Below are 13,250 nucleotides of genomic sequence, written 5' to 3' on the forward strand. Positions count from 1 at the left end.
ATTTGTGAAATACGACAAATATAAGCACCCACCTTTATCATTATAATGATAAAGTCCTTATCCTGGTTGTGCAGTACAGGGGCTCTGAAAACATACAAATACTTTCTTTTAGAAACTGAAAAGCTCTCATTATAGTGATGCAGGTCTTTAGACATATGAATTTGTCATTCCGAACTTTATCTGCAAGGTTTTATTCGATTTTATGCGACTCAATCTGCATTTGTTCATGTTTTTTTCAGAGCCCTGTACAGCACAACACGGATGACGAAGTGACTCGCCGGGTTGGGGTAAGTTTCTCAAAAAAAATCGCAAAAAAAAAGTGTCTGGATCCTTCCTACCATTTACATATCATTTACATAAAGTTTCGATTTGGTAAAAGGTTTAAAAAAATATATTAAAAAAGGTAATTTCTCCATCAATGTGCCCAACGACAGTATTTTTGATTTTATTGTTATCAAAGTTTCTCAATGGCACTGTGTCCAAAATCCAGAATTTAATCTACTGACTTCTTTTTCTTAGACTCATTGGACCTTGACATTTATGATTTGTTGGATGGACATTGATAGTTGATGGAAGACGGAATACTTTGACAACGTCAAAATGTGTTCAATCCCTGGGCTCCCAACACCAGGTTCAAACGTTTCAGTTCTCATAACAAGGGTGAACTGCAATCCCCAATGTGATATTGTGGAGCTATGGGGCAATTTTGATCAAGAGCGAAAAATTGCCTATCAACACCTGCGAAAAGACATTCAGTTTCCCAGAGAAACCTTTCGTGAGTTGGAGGGAAATCCTGGAGATGTGTGCCTGGTTCAGATATATGAAACTTGGTATAGGGTACGCATTGTCTCAAGAAATGGCTCAAGTTACAATGTGTTCCTAATTGACGAAGGGCGAATGCTTGGTGTCACCACTAGCATGTTGGCTTGGGGTCAGAAAGAGTTTTTCCACCTACCCCCTGAGGTAGAATTCTGTGTTCTCTCCAATGTGTTGCCCGTGTCACCTGAGAACAGGTGGTCTCCAGTGGCCTTAGAATTTCTGAAATCCCTCTGCGGAAAGACGGTTGATGCATGTGTCCAGGACATCTTGGTGCCCCATAGAACCTTCCTCCTGGATGTGCCCTGCGTATCTAGACAGATGCACGAAATGGGGTTTGCTAAGAAGCTGAGCACCGATAAGTTCAAGCTCTACGTTTCAAAGTCATTGCAGAGTGGGGCTTCAAACTCTACAGAATATCCACAGAAGTCCTCTGTGAGAAATGACCCACTAGAGACCCGTGAGCAAATTGAGAAGCAGCAGCACTACATGTATCCAGAGCTGCAAACGGAAACCGTAGAGACGGTCATTGTCACGGAGGTAACCAACCCACTGCGCGTCTTCTGTCAGTTGAAGGTGTTTTCTCAAGAGTTGAAGAAACTAACGGAGCAGATTACACAACACTATGAAGGCCGAGTGGAAACGGGCATCACCAGACCCGAAACGTTGGGTTCCCCATGTGCCTCAAGAGCAAGTGACGGAAGATGGTATCGGTCTATGTTACAACATGTCTTTCCAGCCAATAATGTGGTTGAAGTGCTCCATGTCGACTATGGGAAGAAACAGTTTGTCCAAGCGGAGAACATCAGACCACTGGCCACAGAGTTCTTCAGAATGCCTGTTGTCACATACGTCTGCTCCCTCCACGGCGTCATCGACAAAGGCGTTGGATGGACGGCTGCCCAGATTGAATATCTGAAATCCCTACTTCTGAACAGGACTGTGATCGCCAAGTTCGAGTACCAGAGTCTGTCAGAGGGAGTCCACTACGTAACACTCTATGGGAATGAAAACACAAACATCAACAAACTGTTTGGCACAAAGGAGAGATGTTTGCTGGACTCTGAGAAGGTGCATGGAGATTATGCTGTTCGCAAAAACTGTGCAAGTCCTCCACATCCAGATGGAATCAAATTTCAGGAAACTGCACCACCAAACTCTGGTGATCCCATGGAAATTAAGGCTAAATATCCTGCCGAAGATCTCCCTCTGAATTCTTCACATGTGGCAGTTGTACAACATGTGGAGAACCCTTCAGAATTCTGGATTCATACACAGATGTATGCAGATGCATTTAATCAAATGATGAATGATCTTGCTGATTTGTACAGCAACCCAGTCAGTGCAGGAGTTGTCGAATGTCCAAAAGTTGGCCTTTATTGTGCTGCCAGATCACAAGATAACTCTTTTTACAGGGCGACTGTGTCTGAAGTCACTGGGAACAAGGCCAGGGTCTTCTTTTTTGACTACGGAAACACAGAGATGATTGACTGGTTCAATCTAGGAGTCCTTCCTGACAAGTTTAAAGAGTTGCCATCACTTGCACTGAAGTGTAGGCTGGCCGGTATTAGACCAAAAGAGGAGAAATGGAGCCGAAATGCTACAGACTTCTTCACAAAATCAATCGCAGACAAGATCCTGGATGTACACGTAACTGCAAAGTCTCATGGTGCTTACATTGTTCAACTGATGGACTCCTCTGCACATGGAGAGCGAGATGTCAGTAAGCTGCTTTGCAATGCTGGCTATGCAGAGAAGGGCGACACAAGTAAGACCCCTCACAAGGCCTCTTCAAGGCCTATCATCGCCCCCACAACACAGAACCCACGTGCCATTCCTTATGATGTGTTCAAGGCAAGTGTTGGCCCTCAAGGATTGTTCACCAGCGATTCCACTGTCAAAGAGTCCAGAACTGCCTTCAAGGAATACCTGTTTCCAATAGGAAGTTCAGTTGAAGCCAATGTGTCTTACATTGAGAGTCCAAATGACTTTTGGTGCCAACTAGCACAAAATTCGAATCATCTAAAATGGCTCATGCAAGACATACAGCAGCATTATGCTGACACTGAGTTTGGGCAACCTGTGGAACCTGCCTGTGTTGCCCGCCACCCAGACAACGGAATGTGGTACAGAGCCCTGGTCATTCAGAAGCATGCAACACTGCACGTTGATGTGCTGTTCATAGACTATGGTCAGACAAAAACAGTCTCCCTGCAAGACTTACGCCGCATAGATCCCAACTTCATGCAACTTAAAGGTCAAGCCTTTCGTTGCAGCTTGTACAACCTTATCCTCCCTACTTCTCACACCACTGAATGGCCTGAAGATGCCATTAGACAGTTCCACGACTTTGTGGACACCGCAGCATCTGACCACAGGGTCTTGAAGTGCACCATATATGCTGTCATGTACAATGCCCAGAAAGTGGTATTCAATGTGGTGGATCTGGAAACACCCTTTCAGAGTGTCTGCAACTTGATGGTTCAGAAAGGACTGGCAAACCGTGCACCTGCCAAAAAAGTCCCTTCCTCCCCTTTCCGGTTGGACACCTACTACTACTCCACTCACAACATCAAAACGGGGAGTGAAGAAGAGGTCAGTGTGACAAGTGTGAAAAATGTCAATCACTTCTACTGCCAGTTGAAAAGGAATGCAGATACAGTTAAAGGACTTGCAGAGACCATCAACACGCTTTGTCGCCAGTTGGAGATCACCAACTGTCCCCAAACTTTTGGAACTGTGTGCTTTGCGAAATACACGGACGGAGAGTGGTACAGAGGGCAGATCAAGTCTAGAAATCCAACAATCCTGGTGCACTTTGTGGATTATGGCGACACATTGGAAGTAATAAAATCAGATCTGCTTCCCATTCCCATTGAGGCCAGTGAGATCATGTCTGTGCCTGTACAAGCTGTCCAGTGTGGGCTTTCTGATATTCCCGGAGAGGTTACAAGTGAGGTGAACGGCTGGTTTGAGACCAGTATGACTGACCGGAACTTCAGGGCTCTTGTGGTGGCAAAAGACCCTGGGGGCAAGTTGCTGGTTGAGCTCTATGACAGGAAAATGCAAGTGAATGCAAAGATAAAGGAGAAGTTCAACCTTGAGATGCACAGAGAGGAGCAAGTGGTACACCGAAGCAGGAGACCACATGATGGAACCAGCAGCCACACATCAGCTCTTGAGGCCAAACCTCTGTCTACAACTAAAGAGGTGTTACAAAAAACCGACGAGGACACCCAAAAGTTTGAGAAACTCCCTCGAGCACCCTACACAACATATCAAAAACGGTTACCTTTGAGGAGACCTAATGAGCGAGTTTGTTCAGAGGCCAGGAAACAACCAGAAAAACCAATTCCTCAGGTGGAAACTAAAGGCCCACAAGCGCCAAAGCCATCCCTCAGTGAACCACAAAAGGAGATTGAAGTTCCCAAAGCAAAGGTGAAAGATCTTCCAAAACTCTCAGACCTGCCCTCAAAATCCATAAATCCAGGCATGGTAGCCGATGTCTTTGTCTCACATTGCAATAGTCCACAGAGTTTCTTTGTACAGTTGATCAAGGAGGAAGACGACATTTATTCCATTGTGGAGAAACTCAATGTTGAACAGTCAACTGCTGCAACCATTCACACTAAGGACTTGAGTCAAGGAGACTTGGTCAATGCAGAGTTTCCAGATGATTCGTCATGGTACCGTGCAGTTGTAAGTGAAATACTGGGAAACGAAACAGCTCTTGTTGAGTTCATAGACTTTGGAAATACAGCAACAGTTTCAGTCTCCAAGATATGTCAACTCGACAAACACTTCCTTGAAATTCCCAGGTTCAGTATTCACTGCTTCCTAAGTGGAGTGACAACTGTCGGAAACCAAGCAGAACTGAATCCGGAAGTTGTGTCCAACTTCAAAGAGAAAGTTGGTTTAAACGGTAACAAACGGTTAGGGTGCATGTTCATGAAACAGTCTGGATCTTTTTGGGAAGTTGGCCTAGTGCACGGCAGCAAAGCAATCACATGCAACATATCTCCCAGCAGCGCAACAGCCTCGTCTGATGTGATACATGAGACATCAGAAGGCTCCAACCAAGAGGCAGAAGAGCCCCAACAAAGCCCTTCTGCTAGAAGTGTGCCACCAGAGATGAGCACTTTGGTTGACGTTAAGACTGCTCGTTATAGTAAGCCTGACATTTCAGAGGGACAGACCGTAGAAGTCTATGCCTCTACTATAAATGGACCTCAGTCCTTTTGGTGTCAATCTGCTGAATCAGACAAACTTGATAAGATCACTGAAGTTGTTGCAGACGCTGGGAATGCTGTGGCATCAACGTTAATTGACACGGAAACCCTGTGCACTGGAAGCCCTTGCATTGCTCTATTTGTGGACGATGAACAGTGGTACCGTGCAGAAGTCCTAAGGAAAGATGGAGATGCCCTATCCATTCTCTTTGTGGACTATGGAAATGAGTCTACAGTCAATCTGAAAGCTGTGAGGCCAATGCCAACTGTGCTCATTGACACTCCCCCACAGGCGTTCCAGTGTCAGCTTGAAGGGTTTGATTATTCACAAGGATCCTGGCATGACACTGCTGCTGACCAGTTATCAGAACTCATAAAAGACAAACTTCTACACCTGACAGTTATGAGAGTATCCAGTCAAAAGCGGGGTGGGATCACATGTTTCCTCAAGGTGAAATGCGAGGAAGAAATGATAAATGACACTATGAAGCTGTACTGGAAGAGCTCTATTGACAAAGTAACGTCTGAAGACGAAGACAAGTCCGATCCTACAGGAGTTGCAATGTCAGGTGACACGCCTTCACTGGTAGGTGAATTTAAGTTGGTTGAGGAAGCGGCAGCAAAGCCCAACTCAAGTCCCGAAGAGCCATATAAAAAAGTCAGAGAGCATGACACAGACTATGCTTTGGCCCATAGTGAAACTCATGAGTTATTGGATGAGGACAAATGCACAGACATTTCTGATGAGCAACAGGACAGCTCAGTACTCACCCAAGCAACAGATGACGGTCATGCAGAGGATGTGGATCTGATAAGTTTCCAAGTAGATGCAGACTGTTTTGATCACCTTGGTAACACCGAGTCAATTGACGATGACAAAGAGGAAGAAAAACAGTCTTACACAAATGAGATCCAAGAATCCATGACCGCCATACAGGGTCTGAGTGCAAAGACACCCAACGAAGGGATAGAGACTAAGTCCATTCCCATCATCATCATCTGTGAGGAACCAAGTGACGCAGGACTCGAATGTGTCTCAGAGAGTGGAGTCTCATGTGAGGCTCAAGTGGCAACCTCCCAAGGGAACAAAGACATCTTGGTTTCAAGGACTAAAAAGGACACATTGGAAGTAGACAAAGACGAAAGTGGGAGTGTATCAGTACTGGAAAAAGCCTTCAGTCTGGATGACTCAGAGTCACGACTGTACTTCGACGAACACTTTGACCAGACTTCTCTTTCAATCATCTACCAAGGTCAAGACGACATCTATGAGGAAGTTTTCAAACTGTGTGCTGAGCCTGTCGCCGAGAGTGCAAAGTCAGAACATGCTGTCACAGAGGAGTCAGAGACCAAAGATGAGGAACTGGAGACCTTGGCTTTGGAGTTGGAGACCAAAAAAGAGGAATCTGGAATCCGAGATGAGGATGTCAACATCTCTGCTGTTGTAGCTGAGTCTGGTGAGTTCTACACGTTATTTACTATTTGAACTTTGCATTATTTTCTATCAAATTTGAGTATTTATTACATTTTAAATTTGTCATTTGGCAGATACTCTTAACCAGAGCGACGTGCAGTAGTGTACATACATTTTTTGTACTTTATGGTACGTATTACACTGGGTGTGTTAGTTTAATATTGAAAGGTTTAGCTTTTTTTGTGTGTCTGTTTTAGAGTTTGGTAAACTTCAGAGAGTTGAGCCAACTGTTCCAGTTGTGTCATCATCCTGTGTCGTTTGGTCCTCTGCTAAGAAGAGTTGGTGTAAAGCAAAGATTTTGAAGATCTTTGAGGACTCCATAAAGGTAAGCAAGCTCCCCCACACCCTGTGTTTAAAAACGACCAACTGATGTGTGAGACGTATCACTGCATATATTTGTATCTGAAATATAACCCTGAGCTGTTATCTGGAAAATATATATTTTTTAAACGCTAGGTTCTGCTGCTGGATCACGACACTGAAATGATAGTAGACCCACACAATATATTTGAGCCGTTGTCTTCAGAAACAGAAGAGGTTTGTAACAAGGAATGTTTCTCCCTCCATCTTCACATGACAAATATTTCCTATAGAGATAATGGCCTTTTCATTGTGATGTTTGTTAATTTGAGCATCATATGTTTACACTTTGAACTTGACCAGAGCGATGACTTCGATACAGCATCGTCGAATGCTGGGTCAGAACGTGGTAAGCATGTCTCAGATCTCTTAAAGACGTAGTGTTTTGATATGACTCAAAGGATTAATCTTGATATAGAACACAGTGACGTGAAAGTTTCTTGCACTATTTTGGAGTCTTATCCCAGGTTTGCTAACATACAGATCATGAAGACACAGATGACAGTGACAACACCGTTGCAGGAGATGACCTGAGCAAGGCTGCCTCAGAGGTAGGTGTAATTGTAAACTTTTTGTATCGATTCTATGCATTTTCTCTGTTTTTAAAATGGAGCCATTGTAAAATGTATTTTATAGGGCTTTCTGGTGTATCTCGACACTGAGATTGTAGATCCGTGCAAAAATGTTGTTGTAGTGTGCAAAACCAGGGCGTGTTTTGTAACAAGATGTTAATACATTGCTTTTCCCATTTTTCCTCCACATGAGAATGATTTCCTGTTACTCACAATTAAACTCCAGCATGCTCTATCGCAGGTCCAGGATGACTCTACTCTAGCTGATGTTTGTGCACCATTAGATGACTCTAGTGGTGAGTGGTATTTCATAATTCTGTAGTTCATAGGTTTTAATCTAATGCAGTACATGACACATCAGCAAAGATTGTATGATGTTGATTCTCAGTCTTAATTTATGCCGGTGTACTGAAGACACATGAAAGTGGAACATTGCTAGAGCCCATTTTGACAACTTTGATCATTTGACAGGTTTAGCTAAATGCAAACAACCAAAAAAGTACTGTTTCTGAACATGATCAATGCCTTTGCAGATGTGATTTCAGAACAGCTAGTTGATATTGAACCAGCAACTGATGTAGAAGTTGTATCCCGTGTTCCCACACAGGATAATAAGGTAAGAAGTTGGTTGTAATAAGTGACATTCACATTGTCGTCATAAAACGGAACTATGAATACTCTTAATATTCGGTTACATTTTTAGGATGATGACGTGCTTGAGGAAGACTCATGTCTTAGAGAAGTGACTTCATGTCCCATTGGAGACGGTTTAGGTATGTGATCACATCTGATTTGATTGGTGTCAGACAAATCCATACATGGACAAATGCACTCTTATTGTTTGTTGATTTTAAATGATGAACGAAGAATGAAGTATCCTTTACAGTTACATCCACAGATGATGGTGCTGAGATTAAGAAAGCAACCTGTGCAGATGGTATATCAAGTGCCACCCTGCAGGAAAGGGTAAGCATATTTGTAGTGGTAGAGAGGAGTTGTTGCGTTGTTTTTTTGTATCCACTTTGATTGGGACGCTTTTGATATTCTGTTCATTTTTAGGACGACCTTCTAGGGGAATCAAAGTCTAGTCCTGATGAAGACTGTTTAGGTTTGTGATGACATTTTGTGGATTCAGGCTGTAGTATTTCTGTGTAGTTATTGATGCCAATGTAAATGCCTTTTGTAGTGTCCACAGAACAGAGAACTGATGCTCAAGAGGCAATTGTTGTGGAGGTTACATCCAGTGCTCCCACACAGGACAAGGTAACAGAACTCTTCAAATCGAATTCTATTCGTGACCTACATACTCTACAGAAGGTATAAAAGGTCCAGTGAAATGTTTGTGTGCTAGTGCCCTCATTGCAGTACTTTTTTTATATATATATACACGGCTCAAAAAAATAAAGGGAACACTAAAATAACACATCCTAGATCTGAATGAATGAAATATTCTTATTAAATACTTTTTTCTTTACATAGTTGAATGTGCTGACAACAAAATCACACAAATTATCAATGGAAATCAAATGTATCAACCCATGGAGGTCTGGATTTGGAGTCACACTCAAAATTAAAGTGGAAAACCACACTACAGGCTGATCCAACTTTGATGTAATGTCCTTAAAACAAGTCAAAATGAGGCTCACTAGTGTGTGTGGCCTCCACGACCTCCCTACAACACCTGGGCATGCTCCTGATGAGGTGGCGGAAGGTCTCCTGAGGGATCTCCTCCCAGACCTGGACCAAAGCATCCACCAACTCCTGGACAGTCTGTGGTGCAACGTGGTGTTGGTGGATGGAGCGAGACATGATGTCCCAGATGTGCTCAATTGGATTCAGGTCTGGGGAACTGGCGGGCCAGTAAATAGCATCAATGCCTTCCTCTTGCAGGAACTGCTGACACACTCCAGCCACACGAGGTCTAGCATTGTCTTGCATTAGGAGGAACCTGGGGCCAACCGCACCAGCATATGGTCTCACAAGGGGTCTGAGGATCTCATCTCGGTACCTAATGGCAGTCAGGCTACCTCTGGTGAGCACATGGGGGGCTGTGCGGCCCCCCAAAGAAATACCACCCCACACCATGACTGACCCACCGCCAAACCAGTCATGCTGGAGGATGTTGCAGGCAGCAGAACGTTCTCCACGGCGTCCCCAGACTGTCACGTCTGTCACATATGCTCAGTGTGAACCTGCTTTCATCTGTGAAGAGCACAGGGCGCCAGTGGCGAATTTGCCAATCTTGATGTTCTCTGGCAAATGCAAAACATCCTGCACGGTGTTGGGCTGTAAGCACAACCCCCACCTGTGGATGTCGGGCCCTCATACCACCCTCATGGAGTCTGTTTCTGACCGTTTGAGCAGACACATGCACATTTGTGGCCTGCTGGAGGTAATTTTGCAGGGCTCTGGCAGTGCTCCTCCTGCTCCTCCTTGCACAAAGGCGGAGGTAGCGGTCCTGCTGCTGGGTTGTTGCCCTCCTACGGCCTCCTCCACGTCTCCTGATGTACTGGCCTGTCTCCTGGTAGCGCCTCCATGCTCTGGACACTACGCTGACAGACACAGCAAACCTTCTTGCCACAGCTCGCATTGATGTGCCATCCTGGATGAGCTGCACTACCTGAGCCACTTGTGTGGGTTGTAGACTCCGTCTCATGCTACCACTAGAGTGAAAGCACCGCCAGCATTCAAAAGTGACCAAAACATCAGCCAGGAAGCATAGGAACTGAGAAGTGGTCTGTGGTCACCACCTGCAGAACCACTCCTTTATTGGGGGTGTCTTGCTAAATGCCTATAATTTCCACCTGTTGTCTATTCCATTTGCACAACAGCATGTGAAATGTATTGTCAATCAGTGTTGCTTCCTAAGTGGACAGTTTGATTTCACAGAAGTGTGATTGACTTGGAGTTAAATTGTGTTGTTTAAGTGTTGGTATAAATGGAATCTTAACATTTTCTGCAACAAACTTTCACTAATATTATTCTGTGCCATTTTAGGATCTGCTCTGTCATGAAGAAGTCTGTTCAGGTATAAGGTTTCTCTTCACACAACAGACTTCCATCACTAACTCAGACATTTTTTCAATTGTGGGATGACTGTTTGTGTTTAGTGACTTGTTGACGTGAATTGTCAGTGTAAATGTCTTTAGATTGTGCAGAACAGTTTGCTGAGATTGAAGAGGCGACCGATGTGGAAGTAGTATCCAGTGCTGCTACACAGGACAAGGTAACATAACTGCTGAGTAACACTGGAGGGAGGGGTGCTTCTTCACAGTGAGTACGTTAACATGCACACTAATATTTCAATATTAAACTGATTATGGCAGTAGTCAAATTATGAAATCGTCATGTAAACACCTTATACTGCTTCCCGTAAGGTCAAAATCGAAGTTGGCATACGTTGATTAAAACACCTGGTTTTCTGAGCAATATTTAGAATTGTTAAGACTTTAATCGTTGTTCCAGCTGTGTATTTGATCTGCGCATGTGTTAGCATCAGCCAAGTGAGCCTCCCGCTTTAGCGCGTGTAGAAGTGTGTTCAGAACAACAATGTATGCGTCTTAGTTTTCACATACAAACTGTCCAAACTCGGAGTCAAATATGCTTCCCAAAAATAACATGTTCACTGTGGTATATTTGTTTTGAGGAGTGATTCTTATAATTTATTTTTTCATTTATCAGTGACATCAGGTAGCCTGATTCCATGTAAACAGGATTATTAGGGACATCGTTCTTCTTGAAAGCATGCTAACATTTTAATTAAACTATTATAATAATCTGACTATCCATAATCACATTATTGTGTGCATGTAACCGCACTCATTGTCTGAACTTTGAATGACACTAATGATTTTCTATTCAATTTAAGAATGATGTGCAGCTTGAGCAAGAGATGTCTTTTCCTGGCGAAGACTCTGCAGGTATGTGTTCATATCTTCGGGATCCATAGTTACTAGTTGGTCAATAATACTGTCTGATAAAACAGGCCAATGATGAAGGGATAACTTTAAAAAAATTAATTGCTGACACTCATTTGGTATTTTATTAGGATCCCCATTAGTTGTTACAGAAGCAGCAGCTACTCTTCCTGAGGTACACATGAAACATGACATAATATAGAACATTAATAGACAAGGACAGAACTACATCAATTTAAAAATGGCTCACATAGCCTACATGTCAATACATACACACAAACTAGTCTCGGTCAAATGGGGGAGAGGCGTTGTGCCGTGAGGGGTTGCTTTATCTGTTGTTTTTTGAAACCAGGTTTGCTGTTCATTTGAGCAATATGAGATGGGAGTTCCATGCAATAATGGCTTTATATAATACTGTACACTTTATTGAATTTGTTCTGGATTTGGGGTCTGTGAAAAGACTCCTGGTGGGGTAAGTGTCTGTGTCAGAACTGTGTTTAAGTTGACTATGCTAACAATTTGGAATTTTCAAAACATTGTTTCTTATAAAGATAAGTGATGCAGTCAGTCTTTCCTCAACTCTTAGCCAAGAGAGACTGGCATACATAGTATTGATATTAGCCCTCCGATTACAATGACGAGCAAGACATGCTCTGTTCTGGGCCAGCTGCAGCTTTAGGTCTTTCATTGCAGCACTCGACCACATGACACTACGATAATCAAGATAAGACTAAACTAGAGCCTGCAGGACTTGCTTTGTGGAGTGTCAATAAAGCAGAGCATCTCTTTATTGATTACAGACCTCTCCCCATCTTTACAGCCATTGAATCTCTTTTGACCATGACTGTTTACAATCTAAGGTAACGCCAAGTAATTTAGTCTCTTCAACTTGTTCAACTGCCAAACCATTCATTACCAGATTCAGCTGAGGTCTAGAATTTAGGAAGTTATTTGTACCAATTACAATGCTCTTATTTGAAGAGATGTTCAGGACATGTTTATTACTGGCTACACATTTCAAAACAGAATGCAACTCTTAAAGTGTTTCAGTGACTTCATTAGCTGTGATTGCTGAGAGTCCTTTCGGTGCCTTTTGGCAAACTCCAAGTGGGCTGTCGTGCCTTTTTACTAAGTATTGGCTTTTGTTTGGCCACTACCATAAAGGCCTGATTGGTGGAGTGCTGCAGAGATGGTTGTCCTTCTGGAGGTTCTCCCATCTCCACAGAGGAACTCTAAAGCTCTGTCAGAGTGACCATTGGCTTCTTGATCACCTCCCTGACCAAGGCCCTTCTCCCCCGATTGCTCAGTTTGGTCGGGCGGCCAGCTCTAAGAGTCTTGGGGGTTTCAAACTTCCTGTTTAAAAATTGAGGCCACTGTGTTCTTGGGGACTTTCAATGTTACAGAATTGTTTTGGTACCCTTCCCCAGATCTTTCCCTCGACACAATCCTGTCTTGGAGCTCTATGGACAATTCCTTTGACCACATGGCTTGGATTTTGCTGACATGCACTGTCAACTGTGTCAACACACACTCTTTGTTTATTGCCAGTGGCAGGTCATTGGTGAAAAGAATAGAGGGCCTAGAGCTCATTGATATGATAAACCATTCGTAACCAGGAAAAACAGGATATTTGTATTTCTGATTTTCTCATCACATCTCTCTGCCCTCACCTTTCTCCCATACAGAAGTTGTGATGTCACAGGTGACTCATCTCTCCCTGAGAGTGGAGGAGAACTCCGATGATGACGTCATCTTTGTGTCAGAGATTCGTACCACCCAGGAACAAAGCCAGTCCAGTGACTAGTGTGTTGTTGTGAAGGCACAAATTCAGTTCTATTCCATGTTGTAATCTGGGATGTTAAATCAATCTGTTCAGTGGCAT

At 43.5% G+C, this 13,250-nt stretch overlaps 1 protein-coding gene across 1 annotated transcript; it reads left to right on the forward strand.

Moving 5' to 3' along the window:
* Positions 1–240: 240 nt before the first annotated feature.
* On the forward strand, positions 241–13,175 carry LOC139407331 (tudor domain containing 6a). The gene is made up of 17 exons (XM_071151035.1): positions 241–287; positions 520–6,502; positions 6,717–6,844; positions 6,976–7,056; positions 7,183–7,228; positions 7,363–7,430; positions 7,693–7,747; positions 7,985–8,067; positions 8,155–8,224; positions 8,338–8,417; positions 8,511–8,559; positions 8,638–8,714; positions 9,570–9,572; positions 10,449–10,479; positions 10,601–10,677; positions 11,320–11,371; positions 13,054–13,175. The coding sequence occupies exons 2-17, from the start codon at positions 601–603 to the stop codon at positions 13,170–13,172; spliced, it is 6,921 nt and encodes a 2,306-aa protein (XP_071007136.1). The 5' UTR covers positions 241–287; positions 520–600; the 3' UTR covers positions 13,173–13,175.
* Positions 13,176–13,250: the final 75 nt, after the last annotated feature.

This window comes from Oncorhynchus clarkii, chromosome 4, assembly GCF_045791955.1.
Source record: "Oncorhynchus clarkii lewisi isolate Uvic-CL-2024 chromosome 4, UVic_Ocla_1.0, whole genome shotgun sequence".
In the NCBI taxonomy this organism is placed as follows: Eukaryota; Metazoa; Chordata; class Actinopteri; order Salmoniformes; family Salmonidae; genus Oncorhynchus; species Oncorhynchus clarkii.

Excerpts from the sequence above, each read along its gene's own strand:
- LOC139407331 (XM_071151035.1), top strand. The coding sequence starts at position 601 with ATGTGTTCAATCCCTGGGCTCCCAACACCAGGTTCAAACGTTTCAGTT. Across the intron at positions 7,431-7,692 it reads TGAGCAAGGCTGCCTCAGAG|GTCCAGGATGACTCTACTCT; the intron begins GTAGGTGTAATT and ends GCTCTATCGCAG. Across the intron at positions 8,418-8,510 it reads GTGCCACCCTGCAGGAAAGG|GACGACCTTCTAGGGGAATC; the intron begins GTAAGCATATTT and ends GTTCATTTTTAG.